At 43.3% G+C, this 18,651-nt stretch overlaps 2 protein-coding genes across 2 annotated transcripts in view; both read left to right on the top strand.

The window, feature by feature from the left end:
- Positions 1–10,697, top strand: part of ATP6V0A2 (ATPase H+ transporting V0 subunit a2) — a 31,313-nt gene extending 20,616 nt beyond the window's left edge. Inside the window, exons 13-20 of the mRNA XM_084648846.1 lie at positions 382–472; positions 1,468–1,586; positions 2,368–2,578; positions 3,277–3,396; positions 4,743–4,862; positions 6,338–6,455; positions 7,769–7,940; positions 9,057–10,697. Of these exons, the coding sequence (XP_084504972.1) occupies positions 382–472; positions 1,468–1,586; positions 2,368–2,578; positions 3,277–3,396; positions 4,743–4,862; positions 6,338–6,455; positions 7,769–7,940; positions 9,057–9,159 (1,054 nt within the window). The 3' untranslated portion in view covers positions 9,160–10,697. The remainder of the gene's footprint in view (positions 1–381; positions 473–1,467; positions 1,587–2,367; positions 2,579–3,276; positions 3,397–4,742; positions 4,863–6,337; positions 6,456–7,768; positions 7,941–9,056) is intronic.
- Positions 10,698–12,905: 2,208 nt separating this feature from the next.
- On the top strand, positions 12,906–18,576 carry LOC311531412 (uncharacterized protein). Its single transcript, XM_084648768.1, has 3 exons — positions 12,906–13,141; positions 15,370–15,562; positions 18,517–18,576. The coding sequence occupies exons 1-2, from the start codon at positions 12,916–12,918 to the stop codon at positions 15,486–15,488; spliced, it is 345 nt and encodes a 114-aa protein (XP_084504894.1). The 5' UTR covers positions 12,906–12,915; the 3' UTR covers positions 15,489–15,562; positions 18,517–18,576.
- The last annotated feature ends 75 nt before the right edge of the window (positions 18,577–18,651 follow it).

The following is an 18,651-nucleotide window of genomic DNA, read 5'->3' as shown; positions in this document are numbered from 1 at the left end:
GAACTGAATGGTTATTGAACTACATATATCTCACCTATAGTGGTGTCCTTTCTGATCAGAGCTGACCTATATTGTATGAGGGAACTTATGCTGACACTGCACGTGTTTTGTGGATAAATAGAAAAGCGTTTTCGAGGGTTGCCATTCTTGCAATTATCATCAGTACTTAATTTACCTGGGAACAATTTGATATGTTGGCTGTTTATCTTACTATTATTGTGCTTAGAAATCCCTTTATGCTTCCCTCAACCCTTGGATCAGCCATTTATTTTCTCTCTTTCTGCTAAACAAGAAAGTAGGAAGGACATTCTGCAGAGCTGAAAGTAATACATGCTTACTATTTTTAAGCAACAGGATCTGATTGTGTTTCTTTTGCCACAGTCTTGACGATTTGAAGTCTAATCAATATTTGACATTGGATCCAAATGTTACTGGCGTGTTCAGTGGAATTTATCCCTTTGGCATAGATCCGGTTGGTGCTTTTTCTTTAAATTTACCCATTTGTGATAATCAATGCTTTACAGCTCATAAGTTAAAAGTTTGACACTGCTTATTATACAGGCAAAACATAAGGGTACATTTTATGAGTAAATGCAGATTTCCATTTCCCCTTTCTCCACTGAGGATGATATCCTCTTCTAGTGATTCAGAGAGAGATTTAACTAGTTTCTTCAAACTCATTTTTGCTTGGGATCTTAGCTGGACTTAGAATCCAGGGGTATGTCTACACTGCAGTTAAATACCCTTGGATGGCCTGTGTCAACTGACTCAGGCTTGGGCTTGCGGGGCTGTTGAATTGAGATATAGACAAGCCCAAACATCTACACCATAATTAAATAATCCCTTAGCCTGAAAGAAAAGGAGTACTTATGGCACCTTATAGACTAACCAATTTATTTGAGCATAAGCTTTCGTGAGCTACAGCTCACTTCATCGGATGCGTACTGTGGAAAGTGTAGAAGACCTTTTTATACACACAAAGCATGAAAAAATACCTCCCCCCACCCCACTCTCCTGCTGGTAATAGCTTATCTAAAGTGATCACTCTCCTTACCATACACATTGTAAGGAGAGTGATCACTTTAGATAAGCTATTACCAGCAGGAGAGTGGGGTGGGGGGAGGTATTTTTTCATGCTTTGTGTGTATAAAAAGGTCTTCTACACTTTCCACAGTACGCATCCGATGAAGTGAGCTGTAGCTCACGAAAGCTTATGCTCAAATAAATTGGTTAGTCTCTAAGGTGCCACAAGTACTCCTTTTCTTTTTGCGAATACAGACTAACACGGCTGTTATTCTGAACCCTTAGCCTGAGTCAGCTGACATGGGTCAGCTGCAGGTTTTTAATTACAGTGTAGACGTATCCCAGGTTTCCTGAGGAGAGATTGTGTTACACCCCAAACTAGTCATTTTAGGAAAGTCTATTTCATCTTATTCATTTCTCTCTTATTTTTTATTTTCCCTTCAGATCTGGAACCTGGCAAGCAACCGTCTCAGTTTTTTAAATTCTTTCAAAATGAAAATGTCTGTGATTTTTGGAGTGACTCACATGACTTTTGGAGTTATTCTGGGGGTCTTTAACCACTTGTAAGTATGGGAAGTTAAAGCTAAATGAATGTGGCAATAAACACATGCAAGCAAATAAATGTGACACTTTCTGATCAATGTTTATCTGAGATTGGAAGAAACTGGAATGTTTTTGAGGACTGAGCAAAGGCAATGTGAATTCACAATGAAAATTGCTTTACAAAAACAAGTCAGTTTTTCCTTGAGATCCTGATTTCCTTGGAAAAATATAGAAAGGCCAGAGTTATACAGAAAAATCTGCAGCCTTTGAGAAGTGAGATTTTTTTGTATCGTGCTTCTAGAGAAGGGTGGGTTTGGAGCTGCCACTTTTGGGCCCCTCCTAACCTCTTCTGTGTAACATTGTTAATGCCTTGGTTTTATTTGAAACATTAATGTTCTTTTTGTTACTTGGGCCCCAATCCTACAAATATGCATATGCTAAACTAAAGTCATGAGTAGTCTCATTGAAATCAATGGGATGATTCAGTTCTTTAAAATTAACTAGTTGCATAAGTGTGTGCAGGATTCAGGCCCGTTTGCAATAATTTTTGTTTTCTTTTATTTGAAAAGACTTTAGCTTCTTCTCTTAAGGCTCTGAGATCACTGACATCCATGGTAAAATTTCTGTTGAGTTCAAAGAATCAGGATGTGGCTCATAACTTCTATTTCTGAACACTCTCAACTTCCATTGATGCCACAGGGGTTGAGGGCTCTCAGCACCTTATAGAATTGGACACTATATGTGATCTTTCTGTGTAAAGGTTGTTCATCATTAATTCTTTTTCCTTTTTTATTTTTTTAGGTATTTCAGGAAGAAGCACAATATTTATTTGGTTTTCCTTCCTGAACTTTTATTCATGCTGTGCATCTTCGGGTATCTTGTATTTATGATAATCTTTAAGTGGCTAGCTTATTCTGCAGAAAACTCCAGATCTGCTCCCAGTATTCTGATTCAATTTATTAACATGTTTCTATTTCCCACTAGTGGAATGGACACCTTTTATACAGGACAGGTTAGTACTACTCTTATAAACTGAAAAGAGGTTGATAGAATTCAGAAGATCATGTTCTTTAATAGCGTGATTGAACAAAAAGTATTATCTGAATGTTAAATTAAGCTAATGTCTGACTCTAGTGTAGGGACAGTAAAGAGGTTGTATCAGGATTATTTTAAAAGATAAATGAATAAAAAGCACATCCATTATGGCTGACTGAGCATTTTGCTCTTCAACTTCATCTAAGCTTTTCATGTAGATTAAAAAAAAACCCGAACACACTTGCTATTTCTAGAACAAAATCCTGTACTCCTTACTCAGGCTAGTTTTGATTCTCTTTAATAAAAGGGATGCAGAACAGAGCACAGACTCTCTCTCTTCTTTTTTAGTTTTTAATGCTATTCTGTGTACCAAAAGAATCTTTTTAAGCTTGGAAATTGGCAAGCTTGCCTGTCTTTTGGGGCCAATCCAGAAGATGAACTCCCACAACTGCTATTTAAGGCCCTGAATCAGCAAAACACCTAAGTGCATGCTTAACTTTAAGCATGTCTTTAAGATCCACTGAAATCAGGTGTGACTTCTCAAATGCTGAATCAGGGCCTTAAAGGAAATCAGTTGCTTCTTCCTCATTAATAAAAAATTGATTTAAGTACTTGAGGGGAGGTTGTCTGAACTCCTCTTTAAACACCTTTTCTTTTTTCCCCTCCCACAAACAGGTTATTTTACAGAGATTTTTATTTATTGTTGCTATGCTTTCTGTTCCTGTAATGCTTTTTGGAAAACCACTTTATTTGTATTGGTTGCACAATGGAGGCCGAGGCATTGGAATGTACAGAGTACGTATTGAAAGAACTATATATCTGTAGCATGCATTTTCTAAATTGACAAGCAGTGTATTAAAGGGTATTTTATTATAAATCCTTTTGGCTAAAATTAATTTTTTTAAAAAAGCTTTATTGACTATACTGGGGAAGCTTTAAAAAGGCATTATTGAGTAACTTTTTCATTTTACTCATTGCTTGTAGTAGCCTTTAGAAACCTGAACATGGAATTTCTTTTCCTTATGATTTTGGCCACCTTTCCCTTTCTAACAAATAGATTTCCTAAACGTTTAAAAAACAGCAAAGTTAATTTAATCGGACTACAACAATTTCAACTTGCATAACACTTTGTCATTCCAAACTATAGGCTCAATGCTACAAACACTTGCATGCATGATTTGAGAGTATTTGCAGAATTGGGCCTTTTCTGCGTTTGTGAGCTAGCTGCACTGCATCCAATGAAGTGAGCTGTAGCTCACGAAAGCTTACGCTCAGATAAATTGGTTAGTCTCTAAGGTGCCACAAGTACTCCTTTTCTTACTGCAGATATTAGTGCAGTTCTGGGAACTGCACTTAGCTAGTGCTGCAAAATCAGTACAGGAAACACTTTGTGGCTATATTTGTTGGCTGTTTCTGTAACACTTCCTTGGTCGTAGATGTGTGAATAAAACTTTTACTGATAGTTTACAATAAAGTTTTAAAACCACAGTGGGAAACTCACTAATTAGATATTTTCACAAGTTACATTTGTCAAAATTCTTTTAACTACATTAGATGTAAGATACATTTAAATTTGTTAATATGGGTAAAGAAAATAATTCTCTTAGATTAAGAAACTATGTAGAAGCATTGAGCTCTTAAATGTCCTATAGCTTGATATGACCATGCAAATAAGAAAAATTGATGCCTATTTTTGCATAATAGGGCCTTTCCACTTCAGCTTTCTCAGTTTCTATGGCCCTGAGGGTGTTTCTACATTTCAGACAGACACCCGGCTCAGGATCTTGGATCTTGTGCTGCAGAGCTGTTTAATTGCACTGTAGACTTCTGAGCTTCGCCTGGGCTCTGGGACCGTCTCACCTCACAGAGTCCCACTTCACAGGGTCCCAGAGGCTGGGCTCCAGGCCAAGCTCAGAAGTCTATACTGTAATTAAACAGCTCCACAGCCCAAGCCCCACAAGCCTGAGTCAGCTGGCACGGGCAGCTGTGCGGTTTTTAATTGCCGTGTAGACACGCCCTGAGAATTTTAATTTTTTTGCAATGTCTGCTTTAAATAAATACAAACAGAGCTGCAACTTTCACAGTGACATCAATAATTCTTGTTAGTGAACTGACACTGATACTGTTTTCATTTTGTGCAGAGTGGCTACAGACTCGTTCGAAAAGAAAGTGAAGAGGAACTTTCTCTATTGAGATCACATGATGTGGAGGAAGGAAACAGCCCTTCAGGCAGTGGGCACAGAGAAGAGGATGGAGAAGAGGTAACACTTTCAGCTACTGCCTGTAATAAGAATGGCCTAAAAGCAAGTTATCAGTGGGAAATTGTATGGGGTGATACTCGGAAAATTGCCATACACTAAACCAGGTTGAGTTCCTGGAACCTCTAAAAATGCCATCTAGGGGACTTTTATAAAGATGGCCTGATTGGTTGGCTGCATACAATTTACATTCTGTTATTTGTGATTGTTCTGCGCTGCATTTCTTATCACAAAAATGTATCAGTTCAGCTTACTAGAGTTCCTGGGTTTTGATATAATGGGAAATAGACAAAGTGCCTCATGCAGCTGAGACTACAGTCATTCCTTTTAAAGTACAATTAATCAAGCAGCATCAAAGCTCCCTTGCATAGTTTTATGGGTACTTGATTTTGGGTGCCTTTAGTCAAGACAAAGAGGAGAGTATACTCTAACTTTCTCCTTTTCTTTTCATGGGCTCTTCTCTAAAGGAAAGGCTCTTGATTTAAATTTTTTGAATAGTATGTTATGTAGTTTGACAGTGGGAAGGCAAGGTGCTCTTGTCATTAGTGGGAACTGGAAATCTGGAGTCTTGAGCTGTACTCCAAGTTCCTGACGCTGATGCAATATAATCTTGGGCAAATCACTTAAGACCTTATCTGAATGCCTTTGACTTTAGTAGGAGTTGATTAACACTCCTAAACTCTGTCCCTCAATTTACTCTTCTGCAAAATTAGTATAATACTTACCTCACTGGGAGATTTGAGACTTATCCTCTGTAGGGCTAATATGGATAGGAAATAGGAGAGCGCTACTGAAAGACATTTCACAAATTGTACCACAGTTTCATAAGAAATGGTATCAGGATTTACAGCAAAAATTACTGGTCTTGGGTGGGTTTGTTTTTGTTAGTAACTAGCCAACATAACTCAAGATTACTACATTAATAATTATCCTTTACCATTATGTAGCTCTCTTCATCTGAGGATCTCGGAGTGCTTTACAAAGGTTGATACTAATAATTATCCCCCTTTTAGAGATGGGAAAAGCTGAGGCAGAGAGAGTCTGTGATTTGTCCAAACTTAACACAGTAAATGAACAGCCCAGCTGGGATTAGAACTCAGGTCTCCAATAGACCACATTATAGTACAGCAGAACTGTATGTTCATATAAGATGCATTCAGCGTAATTGACATGCCTACTTGCATTTTCAGAATATTATTTGGTCATATAAGTAGAGAACCTGCTAGAAAACTACACCTTCCTTCCTTCCTTCCTTCCTTTATTTTTATTTTTATTTTATCATCCGTGCAATCAGCATGTAAGCTTTCAGAGTTTATACAATGGTTTAATTATATAAAAACTTATTTGACCTTTAAATAGATTTTTGTTTTAATGGTCTAAAACCTACAGTGGATTTGCAAATGCATGTTGTACGTTGTCGCACTCCACAGTATGGATTTAATGTATACAAGTGTATTTACATATATATGTGTTGTTAGTTTAACTTTGCAGATGTTTTTATGAATCAGACTATTCATACCATTGAATACTGTCTAGGATGCATCTCCAACACTGCTTCATACCTGAGACTCTGGGCACTAAGTCTTGCTCATGCACGTAAGTCTTTGTATTCCAATGTAACTTTAATATTGTATGGGGTTTTTGTTTGTTTGTTTGATCATTTAGAATATCCTAGCTATGAAATTATCTGGTTGGTCATTTAAAAAAATCCCTAGTGAACTGACCTGGACTAATAGAAAGCACATGATACTGAAAAGTGGAATTGTGACTTGGCGTGCTGCATGTGGCATATGGCTTCATTGTTCACTCCTGATTATCTGAAGGCTGTCAGCTAGTAACTCTTAAAATGGTTCTGTAGATGTATTATGTCATGTGATATTTAAAGTCTTTCCCTTAGTGGCCAGGAATCGGGAAAGCACTTAAGCATGTACTTAAGTCCATCTGTATTCAGGACAATATTTAAGGATGGGCTTAAAGTTAAGTATGTGCTTAAGAGCTGTCCTAAATAGGGATGCTTTCCTGAATCAGGACTAGTATATTTCTGAATTTGTGTCATTATAAATTAGAACCTGGGCATTTATGTTCCAAATACACTGCCCATTTCCCTTTAATTATTCATTGAGAGACCATGAGAGAGTATCACAAAAACCACTAACCTTTTCATATTTTATATTCTTGTTCTGATTTCAGGAATGTGTCTCACAGCCAAATTATATAGGTATTTTATGCTACACTGAATGAATACAGATGAAGTAGTGGTGCGTTGTATGCATGTGAGCTTATTAAAATCTTATTGAGTGTGATATTGTTTCTAAACATTTTTTTAAAATACCCTTGTCTGAAAAGGTGTGCTGGCTTTGCAGTGTGAAATTAAAGCGGCTAGAAAACTAACTATGTGATCACTGTGTATCTCGGTACTCAAATCTTAATGTAGTGAACACTGGTCTGTGTTAGGTTCACCTGCAATAGTAACTATTAAGTATTGGTTAGTGGATTTGTGGTTTTAATAAATTAGATGTCGTAAGCAGTAGATTTTATTCTGAGACTGTTTGTAATACATAATTTTATATTAGCTATTTCCTGAGAGAACAAAACAGCATATGCAGCTCTAGATAATCCTGCCCTGATTACATATGTTTATACAGTAAACAGACTATTCATTCAGTGTTCTGGTGAATGCAAATTACCTGTTACAAAAATATTAATTATTGTGCAGTGTTTCGTTTCTTGAGCACCTTGTGATATACACTAGATTCCCTCAAAGGGGAACATTTTTTGCTCCATTTTCTGATCCAGAAGATTCTAGCACAATAACATAATTGAAAATGGAGTGCAGACTGGTTAAAACAGACTCCCTGGGTATGTATATATGTTTCCAAAGGTAATTTTGGAAACCATTTGTTTTGTAGAGTTATCAGAAGTGCTGTGGGCAATGATAATGAGAGTGGGCCTTCGTGTGGATGCAGCATATGGAATCTTGCTGTTAGTTCCAGTTTTAGCCTTCTTTGCTGTGTTAACAGTATTCATTCTTTTGGTCATGGAAGGTCTTTCTGCTTTTCTACATGCTGTACGACTTCATTGGTGAGTGCTAACTTTTAATTTTTAAAAACTGCCCTTTTTTAATTTTATTTTTATTAAACTCTGCATTGGTTTGTTAAAGGGATATTGTTGGGTATGATAGGCCCAAAATTTAGAATGCGTATTTTGAAAATGAAAGTGTAGAGTTTAATAACTTAATAGTGATACAATCATTTAATTACATTAAATAAATTTAATTGAAATCAGCTTTCTGTGTAATTTAATTTTTCCCTTGCACTGTTTGTATTCATTGTAGGAGTAGGTTGGTTCATATGTGAAACTGATTTGTTACTTTCAAAGATGAATTCAGTGCAAAATATAACTAAGTAAATTGGATTTTTAAAACTTTTGGTTTTGATAACTATAGGGAATTAGTAACTCGGGTAGAAAAAATTAATTTTTAATCCAGTAGTATTACTTTAAACATCTTCAGTCCATCATTGTGGCCCCAGTTCAACAAAGCACTTAAACATGCAAGTCCATCCCTGTTCAGCAAAGTATGTACGCGAATGCCTAAGTGCTTTGCTGAATTAAGCCTATATTCCTTATATTTCTTAATCATATCTTAACCCTCAACATCATGATTCTTACAAATTTAACCTAATTCAGAGAGAATTTTTAATATTAAATGTATTGGCTGGTGTTCATAGTATGAAAGGGGTAGGAGACAGAAATATACTGTACATATTTGTATGCAGAAGCATACACATCATATTGTCCTGTCAGTGCTATACTGTAGGTTCCCACTATAATAAACATATTACCTTTAAAACAAACTACAACAGAAAATAGGAAGCGAGAAATGGACTGGCATAGTAGAATGTTTCTGTATTTGGGCCTCCTTATAAATGTCAGGCCAATCAATGATTCTGGCAGAAAAACGACAGGTTTCAGAGTAGCAGCCGTGTTGGTCTTTATTCGCAAAAAGAAAAGGAGTACTTGTTAGTCTCTAAGGTGCCACAAGTACTCCTTTTCTTTCCGGAAGAAAAGTTAAGTAACTAGCCCAAAGGCATCAGTGTTAGAGCCAGAATTAGATCTCATGAATTCCTGGCTCCTAGTCTTGTTCTCTGAGGAGTTGTGTATTAATATGTGGATTTTTTTTTTTTCCCCTCATTACAGGGTGGAATTTCAGAGCAAGTTCTACACTGGTGGAGGTTACAAGTTTACTCCTTTTTCCTTTAAGCACATTTTTTTACATTTTAATAGAGATGATATTGCATAATTTTATTGGCATAAGCAGAGGTGTTCAGAGTTGTCTGCAAATCATGTAATTAGATCTCACTGATGTACAGTTCGTAGAAAAATGTTTTTCACTGATTGCCTTATAATGTAGCCAAATAATTCTGTAACATACCTCCTTCATACAAATACATTGCAGATCTGGAGCCTCTTGTAAAATATATAAGCATAAAATATACATTTTTTTTCATGATAAACTAATGTTGTACATTAATTTTAAAATAATTCTAAAAATAATCTTATTGCTTGTTCTAAAAATAAGAGAGGTATTTTATTTCCAGAAGAGACTGTTTATGTTCTTTAATGATTACTTTTAAATGATCTTAAAGACCTTAATTTCCTTTTCGTCATATAAAATACACAGTAAGATTACTCTGTATTACTCATGTGATCACACCCTCATTAACTTAAATTACCATCTAATGGAATCTGGAAGCAGTTAAGATTAAATAGTGTATGTTTTCAGTAGTTATTCCTAGGAGAATACCAAAAATAGTATAAACTGGTAAATACTAATATAAAATACTTTTTTGGGGCTATTTTTAAAAGTACACAGATTTTTTTTCCTTTTTTTTTTAAACCTTATGTCTTGAATTCTGCCCAGAATTATTACTTTAATCTTTGCAAGTGCACATCCATTTGATAAAAGAAAAATTAAGGGCAGGTAAGGGAAACCCAACTATGGTTCTTTTTATCTCCCTTCATTGAGGAGTTTATAGTCTTATGCCCCAGTTTTGCTAAATGATCTGTGTATGTGGATTCCTATACCTCTGTGGAACTGCACTGGGTGCAGGGATTGCCCATCCAGACCATTTTGCAGGATCAGGGCCTTAATGATGTCTTTAACGGGTGACTCAAATTATATAGCAGAATATGTTCTATTAAATGCTCATTCTACAGACCTTTCACATATAAAGTTCCCATTAATAGGAATTATATTTTTATGACGAGTGCAGAATCAGGCCTTAAATTTATTCTGTATATATTTGGGTTTAAAGACATTTATGGATATAACTTGACTGGAGTGACTGGTTTATCTGATGTTATTGAACCAAAGTTGTTTATACTGAGTTAAGAAATTTTACTTAAAAGGGTGTATCTGAGGGGAAGAGACTGTGCTTTTGTATTTTTTTATATCAGAATGAAAATTGGGATATTTTACCGTAATAGTTTGACATTTGTGCCATAAGAACAGCATAAGTTAACTTTTACATTTTTCTTTCATACTGATTCCAAATAAAATCTAATTGCCATTTGCAGAATTAATATTCTGCAGTGTTTGGTTGTATTTAATCGTTTAAAATGAACTCCTGTAGCTCTTAAATTATACCACTAAAATGTTGTCCTATGTAATATTTCAATTTCTTATTTACAGTATTTTAAGAGGTTCCCACTATTGTAAAAAGTTGCATTGGTTATTGAATCTTGGGTCTTTTCATTTCTTACCTCTTAGACCAGATCTTGTGCAACCCCAAGCAGGCCATTTGGCCTCTTCTAAGAATAAAGCTTCACTTAGTGAGAGCCTGCATATGTATTATGTTCTATCTCTAAATTTTATTTTAATTGAGAATATTTTCATATTTTTGACTAAAGATCTACTTTTTTTGTTAAATTCAGAATTGTTGGAGTGGAGACATAAGATCACATAGGTAAATGCCACACAGGATTTTTGCTTTAACTTGAATTGTACAGTCTGGACTTTCATTGAGCAGCCTATCTGAAAACATTCTGCGATTCAACAAGACACTTAAAGGCTTGAAGTTATATGTGTGTTTGAGTAGTTTGCTTGACTTCAGTGGGACTATTCAGTGCTTGAAGTGAAGGACATATCTAAAGTCCTTGCTCCATCAGGGTGTCTGTCAGGGCCCAGTCCTGCAAACTTCAGTTTCTCTTACAGGAAAGGCTGACCTCTTTGCAGGATTAAGAAAATACACTCTGGAATTAGTAATAGATTGTTAGTTTTCTAAATTCCAGGTTATGACACTGAAGGTTTAAGGAATCTACTAAAAGAATAAAAATGTAAACTAACACCACCCTCCCCCCCATTAGTGCTATGAAACAAAAATGACTTGAGGGTTAAAGACCTGTAAGCTGAAAGCATTTTTATGGGGAACTTTGTTGACATTTTGTACTAATTCAGGTTGTTTTGAGAACCAAGTAAAATAGTGAAGGAAACAAATTGTTCTTGAGGAATTAGTGTTCATCACTAATAAAGTGTGAAAAGACTCTAAACAGCACAGGGAGGATTTTTTGGGGGGGAACTAGAATGTGCTGTGGTAGGTTATGGGGCTCCTGTCAGTCTACTTTAGCTGATCACGCTGCCTGCTGCTGGGTCTGTGAGACAAAAGCTTGGTTTTCTATAAACTGTCCTGTTCCCTTTGCTCTTTCTCTCCCTCCTCCACCCCCCTTGCCTCTCTTCTGATATTGTGTCTTCTACAGGCACAGTTGCTTCTAACTGCTTGCTTTGGAGGGCACCAGGCAAGTACAGCATGGGACTAGGCTGGCTCTAACGCTGCTATTCCCTATGGGAGCAGCGGCCTCTAGTGAGCCGAAGTAAAAATAATCACGTCTGATCTATCCCCGTTCTTAGGCGCGCACACATCCAGCACCGAGACACAACCACAGGCTTGGCCCGCTCCGTAAAAGGGACAATTGACAAATGTTGCGGAGGCTAGTGGGAACGAGGCTGGTTCTGTACAGGGTCATCCTTCCCCTGCACGCTGCCAGCCCGCCCCAGGTCAGCCAGGGAACGCCAGCGCGCTGCGGGCTGCATGGGCCAAGCTTCGCGCTGCTGCCCGCTCCCCCCCACTCCACGTGCGGCTGCTGCTCCTCCAGCCCCTTTCAGCCCTGTTTCTTCCTTGCTCCTGGGGGCAGGCTTTTTGCGGGGGGATGGACACGACTGGCGCATGGCACTATTCATGGATCCCGTGCAGTTAAACTGAACCTCAGGGGATAGCCTTCCCTCAAAGGGGGAGGGGGGAAGGTGCGGAATGGGAGGGCGAGTGAGGAAGGGGTGGGGGTGGGAGGGCGAGTGGGGAAGGTGCGGGGTGGGGGCGGTAGGGTGGGGGTGGGAGGGCGAGTGGGGAAGGTGCGGGGTGGGGGTGGGAGGGCGAGTGGGGAAGGTGCTGGCTGGGGGCGGTAGGGTGGGGGTGGGGGTGGGAGGGCGAGTGGGGAAGGTGCTGGCTGGGGAAGGTGCTGGCTGGGGGCGGTGGGGTGGGGGTGGGGAAGGTGCTGGCTGGGGGCGGTGGGGGTGGGAGGGCGAGTGGGGAAGGTGCGGGGTGGGGGCGGTAGGGTGGGGGTGGGAGGGCGAGTGGGGAAGGTGCGGGGTGGGGGCGGTGGGGTGGGGGTGGGGGGGCGAGTGGGGAAGGTGCGGGCTGGGGGCGGTGGGGTGGGGGTGGGGGGGCGAGTGGGGAAGGTGCGGGCTGGGGGCGGTGGGGTGGGGGTGGGAGGGCGAGTGGGGAAGGTGCGGGCTGGGGGCGGTGGGGTGGGGGTGGGAGGGCGAGTGGGGAAGGTGCGGGCTGGTGGGGGCGGGGGCGCTGCAATCACCCTCAGCCCTGCGCCGCCCGGCTCTGCGGGCACCACGGGGCGCGCGCTGGGAGGGAAAAGAGGCGGGGTCCGGGAAGCGCGGGGTTCGCGCCGCGGCCAGTCCCGCCCCGAGCCGTTGCCATGGGCACCGGGTAGCGTCCGTTGAGGTCGGCGGCTCGGCTGCCCGCGGCTGCCCGCCCCGCCCCGCCCCGCCATGAGCCTGGACGATGTCCGCGTGCAGTGGCTGCGGGACCGGGTGCTCAGCACCCTGGGGCTCTCCGACCCGGCGCCCTTCGAGGAGCTGCTGAACCGGGGCGATGGCGAGGAGGGCGAGACCGTGCTGCGCTTCCTCAACCAGCGCGCGGCCGCCGAGGAGGGGGAGGTGGCGGGGGCCGCGCTGCTGCTGCGGGCCGAGCTGCGCCAGGAGGAGATCGAGATCGGTCCGTCCCAGCGCCGCGCCTGCCCGCCCCGCGCGTCCCTCTGTCCGTGTGACGCGGGGTCTGCCCAGCCCCACTGCTGCTTGGTGGCCCTGCCCGGCGCCCCGGCCCGCCCCTCCCCGGCGCTCCGCCTGCCCGTCGTGCCCCTGTGGCTCCCCTCCCCCGCCCCTCCCCGGCGCTCCGCCTGCCCGACCTGCCCCTGTGGCCCCCCGGCGCCGCCCCCCCGCGCGCCCCCCCCCGCGCGCCGCCCCTCCCCGGCGCTCCTCCTGCCCCTGTGCCCCCCCGCCCCTCCTCGGCGCCCCCCCTCTGCGCTCCGCTCCGCCTGCCCGTCCTGTCCCTGTGCCCCCCCGTCCCTCCCCGGCGCTCCGCCTGCCCCTGTAGCCCCCACGTCGTCCTCTGCGCGCCGGCGCTCCCCCTGCCCGTCCTGCCCTTGTGTCCCCCCCACGTCCTCTGCGCGCCGCCGCTCCCCGGCACTCCCCCTGCCCGTCCTGCCCCTGTGCCCCCCCCACGTCCTCTGCATGCCACCCCTCCCTGGCGCTCCCCCTGCCCGTCCTGCCCCTGTGCCCCCCCCCGCGTCCTCTGCGTGCCGGCGCTCCCCCTGCCCGTCCTGCCCTTGTGTCCCCCCCACGTCCTCTGCGCGCCGCCGCTCCCCGGCACTCCCCCTGCCCGTCCTGCCCCTGTGCCCCCCCCACGTCCTCTGCATGCCACCCCTCCCTGGCGCTCCCCCTGCCCGTCCTGCCCCTGTGGCCCCCCGCGCGCCGCCCCCCCCCGCGCGCCGGTGCTCCTCCTGCCCCTGTGCCCCCCTTCCCCGCCCCTCCCTGGCGCTCCGCCTGCCCCTGTAGCCCCCATGTCGTCCTCTGCACGCTGCCCTCCCCGGCGCTCCCCCTGCCCCTGTGCCCCCCCCCGCGTCCTCTGCGCGCCGCCGCTCCCCGGCGCTCCCCCTGCCCTTGTGTCCCCCCCACGTCCTCTGCGCGCCGCTGCTCCCCGGCACTCCCCCTGCCCGTCCTGCCCCTGTGCCCCCCCCCACGTCCTCTGCATGCCACCCCTCCCCGGCACTCCCCCTGCCCGTCCTGCCCCTGTGGTCCCCCCGTCCTCTGCGCGCAGCCAGCTTGTTCCAAGCCCGGCGCCTGTCCCTTGTGCCCACCCAGCCCACCCAACCTGTGTCCCTCCGTCCCCCATCCTTTCCTTGCCCACCAACTGTCTGTCTGCCTTTCCCCTATGTGCCCCCTCTATCCTGTGTCTCCTGTCTGGCCCTCTGACTGAGGGTAACCACACAGCAAGTGTGAAAAATTGGGATGGGGTGAGGGGTAATAGGTGCCTAGGTAAGACAAAGCCCCAAATATTGGGACTGTCCCTATAAAATCGAGACATCTGGTCACCCTTCTCTGACTATCCTCTGTGTCCCTCCATTTACGCCTTGTGCTCCAGTCTGTCCACCCATCCACCTCACTTGTCCATGTGGCTGGCCATCTCTTGTGTTTTTCCTTCCATCTGTCAATCCTCTGTATCCTGTTTCCTTCCTCAGTGTCCTGTCTATCTGTATATCCATCCCCTCTGTGTCCATCTCCATGTCCATCCCTTGGGGTGCTGGAACAATTTTTATAGGGGGTGGGGTGTTGAGAGCCATTGAACCAAACTGTAAATCCTGTCTATAATAACCACTTCCAGCCAGGGGGTGCGGTGGCAGAAACCTAAGTTCCAGCACCTATGCCCCGTGTCCGCCAACTGTCTGTCCATCCCGTGTCTCCTTGTCAACCTCACTTGGGATGTGTCCAGCCATCATCCATCCTCATTATCCCCCTTGTCTTCTATGCCCCTCTTTTGTCTGTCCACCTCACATTTCCATCTCCTGTGATCCATCACATATGCCCCCTGCCACTCCACCCCTGGGACCGTCTCCTGTGTCCTCTCTCTGTCTACCTGCCCATTCCATGTCCCTCTGTCCATTTCGTGTGTCCATGTGTCTCATGTCAGTGTGCCTGTGCGCTGTCCACATCCAGCCATATGGGCATATATCCATATGTTCCCTGCATCTATGTATCTCCATATCAGTGTACTTTTGTGACCCCCCTGTCCATACACAGGGCTCTGCATCCATGCAGCCCATGTGTCTGTCTCATCTCTGTCGGTGTGACTGCATCTCAGATTTTGGGGGTCCCCTTTTGTGGTACAGTAGTACTTGAGTAAATCGCGTTTGTTTTGTACATGTGTGTCATTTTGATCCTGGACAGAAGAAACAGAGGAGCTTACCATATCTGAAAATGATGTGAAGGAGGAAGATCCAGATAACCCTCGTCAGGAGGAGTTGGCTGAGACCGCCTCAGCAGAAGGAAGTATGTGTGATCAGTAGATCTTGCAAGTAGCTTGAAGGTTCATTGCTGGGGATAAATACATCAGGATTATGCTTCACCCAGTATGGCATAAGTAAGGAAGATTGTTTGTTATACCCTAAAAACCTTAATATAAAGGAGTCTGGTGGCACCTTATTAGTCTTTAAGGTGCCACCGGACTCCTTGTTGTTTTTGTGGATACAGATTAACACGGCTACCCCCTGATACTTAATATAAAGGAACACTGTAAACCTGAAATAAAAAAATTAAAATAATTAAAAATAGTTGAACTTACTACACCAGATCTAGAATCCCTTTATTGACTTTTGTTTGATGTGTTTCTTTAAATCACACTTTTCTCTCTTGCTTTGTGACAGGTCCACACAAACAAAACTACCTAACTAACTGATTATGCACAAAGTGCTGTCAAATGCACAAAGTAAATAACGGGAAAACTGATCATAGTGAAACACTGCAACCAACTATAAACAAAGGGAAGTCAAATGCACAAAGTTACCAAATGAAAAATAGATTTTTTTCTAATTTCAGATTTAGTAATAGTAGGTGTTACTTTATCAATAGTTGGTAAAAACTTTTCAGACAGAAATGTAATTAACAATAAAATTGACAGTGTTGCGTTAAACACAAAGGCAGAGAGCTACTCACACAAACTGTTTGTTTTAGAAGTGTCCTGTCTGAGGCATCATTTATCTCAGGGGTTTTCAAACTATTTTTGCTGGGCCCCTCTTGGAAAATATTTCAGGCTGTGATGTACTCACCAAAAAGTGATAGTAAATTAACGTACATACTCATAGAAGCGTACTCATGGTATTGCCACCCTTACGTCTGCATTGCCTTCAGAGATGTCTGGCCAAAGAGTGGCAGGTGTTGGCCTGCCACCCAGCTCTGAAGGCAGCACCGCCATCAGCAGCAGTGCAGAAGTAAGGGTGGCATGGTATGGTATTGCATTCCTTCTCTGCTGCTGCTGTTTGTGGTACTGCCTTCAGAGATGGGTGGCCAGAGAGCTGTGGCTGCTGTACCGACCCTTCCAGCTCCTCTTTCTCCCAGCAATATTGTTGTGATTTCATGGCCCCTCTACAATAGCCTTGTGATCCCCTTTTGGGTCAGGGTCCCCAGGTTAAGAAACGCTGATCTGTCTCATGTCCATATGTGAAGTTTAACTGAGAATACCAACTACACTGAGTCCTGGTATTGTGGGTATATAATGTACATATAAGGAACGAGTGGAACTCTTGTTATAATATTGCTTGTTATGAAAATACTTCACTCAAAATGTTTTTCTTCCCAAATTGACGCATTTTGGTGCACTAGCTTAGAATGACTTTGGGCCTTGTAATTTCTGTGCTGAGATACTCTTCGTACGAAAGGTGAAGGTTTCACATTGCACGGGAAAGAGACTAAGCAATTAAAAACTGGAGGTTGGCCTATGCCAGCTGATTTGTACTTGCGAGGCTTGGGCTAAGGGGCTGTTTAATTGCGATAGACATTTGGACTTGGGCTGGCACCCAGGCTCTAGAACCCTGTGGGAGGATCCAAGAGCTCGGGCTGTAGCCTGAGTCCAAACGTCTATCGCAATTAAACAGCCCCTTAGCCTCAGCCCTGCGAGCCCAAGTCAGCTGGAACGGGCCAGCTGCAGGTGTCTAATTGCAGTTTAGACATACCCTAGGAAGCTGCAGTGAAGAAATTCAGAGGGACATATTCAGTCTTGGTAAACTCCACTGACTACAGTGGCATTACTCCCACATACACCAGGACAGGGATTCTCAAACTGGGGTGTCAGGAGGTTATTACATGGGCAGGTCGCGAGCTGTCAGCCTGCACCCCATACTCTGCTTTGCCTCCAGCATTTATGATGGTGGTAAATATATAAACAAGTATTTTTAATTTATTAGGGGGGTCATACTCAGAGGCTTGCTGTGTGAAAAACCAGTACAAAAGTTTGAGAACCACTGCACTAAGACTTAACTTAACCTGTGATATTTATTCCGAGAACAGACTTCTTCAGCAGAGATCTGAGGCTATTTAAAGTCTATTTTCCCCAGGCCTGTAAATCTGGTTTTACAGTGTGAAATAGATTTTGTCTAGAGTAGATGGCAAACCAATATCTGATATGGTTTTTCAGGAGTTCTGCTTCAGTACTTTCCTTAAAAGACATCACTTGATTTGGCTTGTTTCTTCATCTTATCAGCTGCTGTGTTGTTTCTCTAACTGAGTGACTGGGAAAGAAAAACCAAAACTCTTCACCCAGCACAGTTATAGCAGTTACTTAAACTGATCTGTCTTTGAAGAGGTGATTCTTTCAGAGTCCCAGAGACCTGTCACTATCTTTATATACTGAAACAATCAAGACTGAGATGGATTAAATGTAGATCCCTTCAGTAGGGTTTAAGAGAACCATAATGTAGTCACGCTGGATATGAAGCCTTGCTTTTATTCCATTTTAACTAGTTCAGAATAAAAGTAAACAAGTGCAGAATTTTTCCCAGTAAATTTTTAATATTATGGCACAACAGGCTTTCACAAAAAAGGAGGAAAGAAAAGTAAAAGTGATTAAAAAGCCAGCAAGAGAAATGTTATGGCTATTCCTTTGTTATGTAGGCATAATGTCTTCAGCCCCCACGGCTTGAACACTTCCCACCAGCACGTTTCTACCTGTGAAAGCCATGACTGAGTCATAAATCTTTGCGTAGTCAAATGCACCTATGACTTTTGAAATACGTTGATCTATCTTTTCATCACAGTTCAATTGTAGGCATTAGAAATTGTAAAACCCTAGTTACTATGTAAGAGCAGCAGGGGCACATGCATATTTAGGAATACATTGAGATTCTGTTCTGCAGAAATGGAACAGTGTGAATCACAGAAATGTATGATTAATGCATAGCTTGGGTGGCTACTTTGCAAAAGAGACCAGCAAAGCTGTTCTTTCATTTATTTCAGGACTGTAATTTGAGTTTGATGAGTTGGTTTGAAAGATTGGAATAGGTGAGCTTCATTGATTTCCTCTTCTGTGTATTTCTTTATTAGAGAGGGATCGGAAAAGCAAAGCATCTGTTTCAGAATTTCTAGACTCTAAATCTTCACGAGAACATGTATCGCATCTATCTATTGTATCGGGGTTGAGTGAGCTAACCCAAGGATTTGCGGGTGAAAGCAGAGAGC

Source organism: Lepidochelys olivacea (assembly GCF_965140295.1).
Source record: "Lepidochelys olivacea isolate rLepOli2 genome assembly, chromosome: 15".
In the NCBI taxonomy this organism is placed as follows: domain Eukaryota; kingdom Metazoa; phylum Chordata; order Testudines; family Cheloniidae; genus Lepidochelys; species Lepidochelys olivacea.
This window is presented reverse-complemented; position numbering and strand designations above follow the sequence as displayed.